Source organism: Corvus hawaiiensis, chromosome Z (genome assembly GCF_020740725.1).
Source record: "Corvus hawaiiensis isolate bCorHaw1 chromosome Z, bCorHaw1.pri.cur, whole genome shotgun sequence".
Lineage (NCBI taxonomy): Eukaryota > Metazoa > Chordata > Aves > Passeriformes > Corvidae > Corvus > Corvus hawaiiensis.
This window is the reverse complement of record NC_063255.1, coordinates 22,503,644-22,512,932: the sequence shown is the minus strand read 5'-3', so window position 1 is coordinate 22,512,932 and position 9,289 is coordinate 22,503,644. Positions and strand designations below refer to the sequence as shown.

Below are 9,289 nucleotides of genomic sequence, written 5' to 3'. Positions count from 1 at the left end.
GCTCCAATGCTACAATTTTCTTTATAAAATGGTGCTTGCAGAGCACAGCTTGTTTCGTTAAAAAAAAAAAAAAAGAAGTCAAAGTTATTGAATTAAATTGTAAGTATAAAAATAGTGAAATAATCCCATTTGCCTAAGTGCATTTTTATGGCTTGGGTAATCATCTAAGAGTGAGAGGGAGGCATACAGAATATTTTATGCTCACTAGTGTAGCTAAAGTGTAAGTAACCAAAAATACTAGTGTATGCTTACTAGTATTGGATCTCTCATTTTTTGGTGAAAAATTCCAAGGGGCAACAGCTTCTCCAGTGTGGCCCTAAAATGCTGGATACATGAATGGAGGACAAAGTCCTTTCTGTGTCTGTATCTGGAGCTTCCCTCCCCTATATCTTGTTTGAAGCCAATTGCTTGGCTGGGCACTGGAAATGCCACTCATGTCTGTGTTTTGTACATTGATCTTACTCCAGATGTCAGTTATCACATCAGCGTGAAGACGGGAGATATCCCTGGTGCCAGCTCAGATTCCAGGGTTTTCATCAAACTCTATGGTGAAAAAGCAGACTCCAGCAAAGAGCCTCTCTTAGTCTCTGATAATGATCTAGGCAATTATTTTGAACGTGGTCGAGTGGATGAGTTTACCCTAGATATGATGGATATTGGAAAGGTAAGAATTAATTGCAGGTGGCTCTATACTTTGTGCAAGTGTCTGAATTCAGAATCAAAATAACACTCAATATTGAATGTGATGAAAGAACCTTTCATCTTTACATTGGATATTAGGAGACAAATTTTACATAGGTTTTACACCAGTAATCTATTGTGCATGCTGGCATGTGAGGAGTGTTTTAAGTCTATAGTTAAATACACATATAGATTATTTACATGAACACAGTGGAAGAACACAGTGCCAGGGTAAGAAGATTGTTAGACATCAAGCAAATTCTGTTGTGTTGCGTTTTTTTCCCTGCCCTCTGGGTTTTTGTTTGCTTTTTTCAAAGATCAACCGAATACTGATTGGGCACGATAATGTGGGTCTCCGGTCCGGCTGGTTCCTGGCCAGTGTCCAGATCACAGTTCCAGTCCAGGGAAGGCAGTACATGTTCCCCTGCAACCGATGGCTTGACAAGGATGAGGCTGATGGCAGGGTGGAGGTGGAGGTCTACCCAAGTGAGATTTTGCCTACTGAGAAATGTAAGAGAACATGTGCTGTGTTTAGCTAGGGCTAAATATGTATTGCTCCTGTTCTTGAGGGCAAGGTCACCACTGTGTTAGGCACTACAACCAAAAGTCACTATCGCTATGAGCTTATATTGGTGAGGAAAGTAAAATATTCTCCTCATGTTTTTTAAAGGGGTTGGGAAAACATTACAGAGATTTTCATCTCCATTTCCTGTGACCTTATGAAAAATTTACATCCTGGGCAGCACAACACAGCACAAGACAATGTACTTCTTCACTGCAATATCAGAGGGTTCTGCTTTTTTTTACATTTATCTGCCCCAGTCCTTTTTTCTCTTCTTGCACAGGCACATGTCCCATCCTGTCTTTATTACCCCGTTTCCTGGAAGGGAGAAGCTTTTTGATAAATAAGTGCCAAATCCCTACTGGCCACTTGACTTTTATCAGTAGGCCCATTTTCTTCTAAGGCTACAGTTAAAATTTGCCGTCAGATCCTGAGAAAGAATGCTGTGTTTTTCCCCTGCTCTCTGTAACTCCCTCCCTCGTACTGTACTAAGGAGACCATTCAACCACTCTATAGTTAGTACGGAAACAAAATTCCCTTTTAAGGCTCTGTTTTGCACCCCTCTGACACTGGCTTACTACTTGTAAAAGGAAAACTATTAGGTTAGTCCTCAGTGAAGAGTTCTGTTATCTCACATTTAGATTGGATAAGGGCAAATGGTTGGCTACGTGGACATTTGTTAAGACAAGTCAATTTCATTTCGAGCCTGAGCCCCCGGGAATGTTGTTATCTGAGTTTCTCTGCTGATTTAATTGCTTTATTTTTGGACTAGTGATAAACTATGAAGTGTCTGTAGTTACTGGAGACGTACGAGCCGCAGGCACCAATGCCAAAGTCTTCATGCAGATTTATGGTGAGACTGGCAAAACGGAATTGATCATCTTAGAAAACAGATCCAACAACTTTGAAAGGGGAGCCACAGATATCTTCAAGGTATGATGAAGGCAGTCACTGACACTTCTAAGAGGGGAAAGAAATGATCAGCCAAAGCTGAGACATCAATAGAATAATTGGCCCAACGATACAAAAAAAAAAAGACTTTTCAAGAAAATTGCAGGTCTGGCGGTATCTACTGTCCTCTACCCATAGTTTTGGAAGGCTTTTTATTTCTTTTATGGGGTTTTGTGTTTTGTGGAGGGACTTTCATCTTCTGAGGGGCTGTTAGCAAAGCTGTCATTGAAATTTATGATCTAATAGCAGTATTTGTTTATATTTACTTTCAAAAGGATCTCAGAAGGCTTTAAACTTTGGGCCTGACCACATGTTATTGCCAATTCTCATTGTGTAGCTGGGGAAAAAAAACCCACACTTGTATAAAAATATAGGGAATCCCAGGTTTGCCCGTGGTCACACACACCATTAACTACGGGTACAGATGTCAGCCCTGCGAAGGTTTGCAGCTGTAATTCCTGTGAATGTGTGAATGCCCCATGGATTTTACAGTGCCTGTAGCGCTGTTCCAGTGGGCACTGCACAGTCCTGGTGCTCGAGGTGCATAGCACAGTCCTCCAGGTACCAGGATGGTCAGAAGTCAGGTTTATACTGCAGAGCCCACACCTCTTTCTGAGCAGCCCAGCAGTAAAGAGAGTGTTTGGAGGGGTGAGAAACCTCCGACGTAACTCAAGGGAGTGAGCCAGGACTTGGATAATCCAGCAAGAGGTCCTGGGCTGATGAGGCTGAGCAGCAGGTGTGGACCATGACATGGTCGGGCATCGTCACCCTTTTGGACCAATGTTCTTTTCTGCCTTGTGAGCTTGGAGTTTCTGTCCAGAGAATCCATGGTTTGGGAGAAATGAATGGTCTTTGCACTTGCCCTGATGTGGGATCAGAGCAAAGACACGATGCTCTGTCAGGACACATCAGAGCCACATCCTCCTGTACTGAAGGAGAGACCAACATCTGGACAGTGAAGCAGAGAGTCCAGATGGAAGCAGGATTTAAGGCACATCTGTCATATGTGCTCACAGTACAAGGCTTGGCACAGCAGTGCCTTATGAATTTGCAGTCCCACAGAGGGTGGATCCATCTCAGCACAGTTAAGCTTGAAGGTAATTGCTGAAGCTCCCCTGAATCATCAAGACTAAGATATCCTTCCTGCTGTCAGTGGCCAAATGGAGGTGCCTTTATCCACAGCTTTACCAGTTTTGTAATGCGTATTTTTGAGATGAGTTCACCTCCTCCTGCCTCATTTTCTTGCTTTACTGAATGGAGTTACTGATGTTTATCCATTTTTAATGAGTTTTTGGGGATTTGAAATGACTAGTGCCTTATAAATGTTTGCTTTTTAAAAACCCTCTATAATTTTAAGATTAGGTTTCTCCAATTTTAAAGGAAATAAGCTTTATAAAATTTATGAGTAAGATCTATTAGCCAATATCAGATTTATAATAAAGCCATATGTACAGTGTTCTGTTTACATAGCTGTGCTTATATCCTTTCCCTGATATTTATTGCCAGATTTGAAAATTATGCCCATTTCTGTGATTTTTTTATAAGCACACAAGGCAGAAGATCTGGAGCATTAATAAACAGATCCTCTATCTCTTTCACTATATGAATATTTACAAAAAGAACGCGGGCAAAAATAAGATTCTGTGGGCTACATGATAATAGGAAATGCCATCAGTCATGGACAAGGCATGCAGGATGATTACAGCAAATCTAAGGGTAAAGCCGTGTAAGGAAAGATACATTCTTTATGTCAGGACAGTGGGATCAATTTCAGTTTTCTGATAAGCATCTTGTGTGCAATTGATTTTGTTTTAATCTACAAAACACTTCTAAACTAAAACCTTACATGCCAGGTTCCAGATTTTAGCCTGAAGCATGTGTTTGTGAGTTTTATAACATAAACACTGCATAACAGCATAAGCAATCATCAAGAACAAGTCATGGGTTGTTGAAGGATCATGTGGAGTAAAGTCTTCTATCCAACTTCATTACGTAGTAATCTGGACAGATAATCTAAACCAAGAAGGTATTTGTCTGCTGTGATAACTAGAGGGATGTAAATCTTCTTACTGATCAGCCTTCTGCCACTGAAGCACTGTAACCACTAATGATTGCATCCTCTCTGCACATCAGCAAAGTGAGAAAATACTTCTCTAATTTTCCAGTTGAGAAGGAAGGAGAAGGGCCCTCCAAACCCATGGTCTGAGACAGAGATCAGGTTATATGAGTTAACTGCCTTTTCACTGCACCATTATTGCTTCTTGCTGGGTTCATATCCTGTGCTGAGTATGAAAGGCATCTTATTATTAATTTTCAAGATACCTCATGCACTGAGAATCTGTAAAAACCTGGTGTGGTATTATCATATCATATCATCTTTAGTGACAGCACAGAGACAATACAGGTAAGGAGAGGAGTGAGGAAGGAGGGAGCCAAATAAACACAGATTTAGATCCTCTCCTCACCACGGCTGCTCTGAATGTCTTCAGCTCAGTGCATTCCGATGAGATTTGGTAATGGAAAGTATGAAATAGTAAAGCAGAAAGGAAAAAATAAAGGTAAACTTGCATTAAGAAATTGTTCTTATCCTTGCTCAGATATTTTGTGTGATAGAGGTGGTGATCCTCATTTTTGAGAATGCGCTTTATGAAATTAAGGTTGTCTTCTATCCCCCTGGGTGCTGACTTTCCCTTGGTGGCAGAGAGAGGCTGCAGATGTTGGCAAGATTTATAAGATTCGGATAGGCCACGACGGGACAGGCATTGGGGATGGCTGGTTCCTGGAAAGTGTCATGTTGAAGCGCCTGTCAGGGAAAGCAAAGGAGTCTGACAAAAAGAAGAAGAAAAAGAAGTCTGATGAGGAGGAAGAGGAAGACACCAAGGCAGAAGGAGGGATGGATGTCTACACCTTTGTGGCACATCGCTGGCTGGCTAAGGATGAAGGGGATAAGGAGCTCGTGGTGGAGCTGGTGCCTGATGGAGAATCTGACCTGGAGGGTAAATACCAGAGGGAACGTGTGTGTGTATGTGTGTATCCTGCCTCTGCACAAAGGATGATAACCACACTGCGCTGCTTGGCAGGACCATTTATCCCCCACAACCACACCGTTGCCCCAGGCATGGACTGTATCTTACCCCATGCTGTGGTGGATCAAGTTAGGGAGGAAGAGGATGGCGGGTAAACTGAGGCAGAACATAGAGGGGACAGCCTGAAATCAGTATATACTAAAGGACTTCTATAGGGTTCACCAAAGGTCGTCTGGGGCACTTGGATCAAGAGTCCCAGAGGTTACCACTGTGGCTGAGAGTTTAGCAAGATGTAACTGTTGTTATGGCCAAGGAGATGGGCTGGAGAAAGACAGATTTCCTCATGTTTTAAGATAGATGCCAACAAAGTCCAGGCAAACTCTTTCTGTGCTGGCATTTCAGGGGTTACACACTTTCACGGTGAGACACGGATTCAATGAAACACGGCCAGTTCTGGGGTCCTTCTGACCTGCCTTTGCAATTTCACTTGCAGAAAATACATATGAAGTCCACGTTCTCACTGGGACTATGTGGGGGGCTGGGACGGATGCTAATGTCTTCTTGAGCATCTATGGCATGGAAAGAGGAGACACGGGTGAGCGCCAGCTGAAAAGGTCAAATAACCTCAACAAGTTTGAGAAAGGACAGGTAATGCATGAACTCCACTCACTCAAGCGAGAAGAAGGCTGGCAGGGTTCTCTCGGTTGACTTGCTGGCCATTCAATACAGTCTCTTCTCACTTCTTTCAAATGTGTTTTACTTCTGAAATACATTATATAAAGCAAAATGCCTCAAAACATTTTCCAGGGGAGATTCATTTGAATGATAAGCTGAAGAACACTTCTGTGTTGGAATCACCTTCTGCATCTACTTCCTGTAAACATTCTGGTAGTAATGCTTCTTTTCAGGAATACTTAAAGCTTACAAACTTTAAATTAATATTGGAGGGTATTTGTGGGGCAGTTCAAGTATGTACATATTTAGATGCAAATACGATTCTAAATGTTCTAGCCAACAAGCCAGGGAATAAAAGCAGTATTACACAGTGTGCTGTAATTACATTATAATCCAATCCAATTAAAGATCATCTCTTGTATGTTGAGTATTTGCTATAAAAATGTTATGAACAATTAACAAGCTACTGTTATAGCCAGGAGTTTTCCAAGGAATAATTTTGAAGAACAAAAAATTATAGAAGCAAAAAGCAGCTGTGGAAAACTTGCAACCACAAAAAAAAAAGAGCCTAAGTTTGTTAAATAAGCTGTTAGCTGTGATTTATGAGCTTGGCACTGGTGAAACTCCAACCTGCACATGGTTCTTCATTCAGTGGGAAGAGCTCCAAGCTGCAAATGTAATGCTCCTTACTCTTGGGAGTACAAACCCAAAGTCTGCCAACATATTAATCACATTAAGATGTTTAAACTGTTATGATAACAAGGACCATCCTGTCACACTAACACAGTTAATAAATTATCTTCTTGGTTGTGGTAAATGACAAAAGGAAGAAATTCTGAAATATTTGAAATAAAGCATATGGGCTGTATTTTGGGGCTGTCCCATGCAGAGCCGAGTTGGACTCCGTGATTCTTGTGGATCTCTTCCAACTCTGGATATTCTAAGATTCCACATAGAGATGTGCAGGAGAATTTCCATGGAGTCAACATGTTTTTGTCCAGTTCCAGGTTCAGTCTGTGGGAAAATACTAAGCCTGAAAGGAATGATATCTAGCAGAGAGAAAAACTATAGGAACCTGAAACTGGGATGAGGTAAAGAAAGGAGTGAAGGGGTAGGCAGCTCCAAGGCTGTTACTGCCTTGTAGGAGACAAACATGAGTGTTAATGGGAGACCTCACAACTCTGTCGCTATTTTTGTACACCCACACAAAGAGTACAAAGAGAACCTACAAATAGCTATTTTTTAATGGGGAAAAATACTACCCTTGGCCATTTACTGCCTTTCTTTCCTTCTTTCTTGGAAACACAGTCATTTGCCTCTTGCCTCCTGTGCAGGTAGATGTGTTCACCATCAAAGCCATTGACCTGGGAGAGTTGAAGAAGCTGCGAATCCGCCACGATAATTCTGGTTCTAGGCCCAGCTGGTTCCTGGAGAGGGTAGAGATTATTGACCTCAAAGAGAGCACCACGTGAGGAGCCTGTTGCGCCCTTTTCTTGTGGTCAGAAAAGGGGCCACGTTCTCAGGAGCCTGCAGAGGCGTGGGGAGGCAGAGGAGATGCAGAAGGGCATCACTGCAGCTCCTCACCAGCTTACAGGGAACGGGCATCCTTTGTGAGCCTTGTGGTCACTGTGCCATGATACAGAGCGTGGGACCATTCTGGGGTACCTGTGGGGGGGTTTTGCAGTCCCAGCACCTTTGTGACTTGAGAATCAGCAGTGTTTGAAAGGAAACCTCAGCTTTTTTCTGTTTCTCCAGGGAGGGACTCATCTCTCCCTCCTGGAGCAGAGGCTGCGCTCAAACATTTCCTTTCTAGGCCCCACTGTGGAAGACTCTGAGCTCACGTTTTGTTTGCCTTTTGTACTTAATGTAAATGTCTGGGCCAAAAGAAAATTCTGATCTAAGCAAACTCTCGTGATTTCCACAGACAGCTGGATCTAAACCTGAAATACAGGCTTGCCTTTGAGCTGGAACATGCTGGAAATCACACGCTTAAAAGTTGCACAATGCTCTGATGGATGGGACCACTCATAAGGACAAGATGGGTCCAGTCTTCATAAACATAAAATGCCTGGGAGACTGGAGGTTCCTTCAAGTTACTAAACTTTTTCTGGGAGTGAAATTAAAATGAATCAATCATGTGGGGCTGGCAGCCCAGAAACAGCGCTTTGTAGTATGTGCTCCCTAACCTATTTATGGATTTAGTTCCCAAAAACACCAGATCTCAAGGATGAAAACAGATGTATTGCTCAGCTTTGAGTAATCTTGTTGTTTTATTTTTTTCTTCAAGTAGCCTCTGATCTGTGCTTTTTTATGTTATTAAAGCCTGTGAAGTCCTGTGTAAGCGTCGGGTGCTGCTGTCATTTTGTAGGTATTATTTTCCATGCCAGAGGTGGTTGGCAGTCGAGGAAGATGACGGTCAGATTGCCAGGGAGCTGGTCCCAGTGGATGAAGCATTTGTAAAGAAAGATTCAGAAAATGACAGCCAGTCTCCTGCAACTTTGGGCCTGGAACAGAAAGGTGGAATATATATGTTGGCCTTGTATTTCTTCCAGTGTGGGGTTGGAAAGGAACCAAGTTGTTAGTGCTGTTGAGGGCATTAGCAGTTATCAGTAGCAGTTACTCACTGAGTTGTGAGTAACTTTGCCCCAAAATGAAAATTTCAGATCTGAGTGAAGTGTCAAGTGTGTGTCAGACTCCGAGGAGTGGACCTTCCTCATTTTTAGTCGATTTAATCATCTTGCAAGATTGGACCCAAAGTGACAAAGCTAGGAAGACGGGTAACGTGTTCAGTCATCATTTTTGAACTGAAATGTATATTGGTGGCTAATAGCTAAGGAAAAAATCTCATTCACTTCACATCATGGACTGTAATGGTTAAACATTCCAACATGAAACTGAGCAGAGAGAAAACACACCCAGAGAAAGGGAAGGGACCTAAATTTATCTCACTTTCCATCTTGATGCTTGCTTCCTCCAAAATAACTTTGCCTCACTTGTAAATAATTTTGCATGGTAACCACAGAGCAGAGACACACTCCTTGGTCCAATCCTGCAAGGTGCTGAGTGCCAAACACTTCCACTGGTTTCATAGCCAGTGAAAGGTTTTAAACTCTCCCCTATTTCCCCCTCAGATGCTTTTAAATATATGAATAATTCCCAAAAGCTGTGTAATCAAAAAAACTCCACAAAGTGTTTATCCCTTTGGTTCAGAAGGATGTGCTGGTTGACCAGCATCTTGGAAAGATATGTCTAACTAGGGAGGAAATATTCCATTTTGGAAATCTTGAGGTTACAGCAGCTTAGTGAAGACCATATTAGACTTTTCCACCTTTTTTATGAGTTTACTGCACTTTCTAGACCATGGTGCAGTAGAAACCTCCCTATTGATGCTGTT

At 42.2% G+C, this 9,289-nt stretch overlaps 1 protein-coding gene across 2 annotated transcripts in view; it reads left to right on the top strand.

Annotated features, from left to right (window-relative positions):
- The first annotated feature begins 559 nt into the window (after nt 1-559).
- Nucleotides 560-9,289, top strand: part of LOXHD1 (lipoxygenase homology PLAT domains 1) — an 82,779-nt gene continuing 74,049 nt past the window's right edge. The window contains exons 1-7 of one of the 2 annotated variants that reach the window (XM_048292691.1): nt 560-664; nt 999-1,191; nt 2,016-2,176; nt 4,896-5,190; nt 5,714-5,868; nt 7,230-7,363; nt 8,264-8,412. In XM_048292691.1, coding sequence (XP_048148648.1) covers nt 647-664; nt 999-1,191; nt 2,016-2,176; nt 4,896-5,190; nt 5,714-5,868; nt 7,230-7,363; nt 8,264-8,412 — 1,105 coding nt within the window. In that variant the 5' untranslated portion in view covers nt 560-646. Of the gene's footprint in view, nt 665-998; nt 1,192-2,015; nt 2,177-4,721; nt 5,191-5,713; nt 5,869-7,229; nt 7,364-8,263; nt 8,413-9,289 lie in introns of those variants that run through there. The other variant, XM_048292693.1, reaches the window with a different exon arrangement.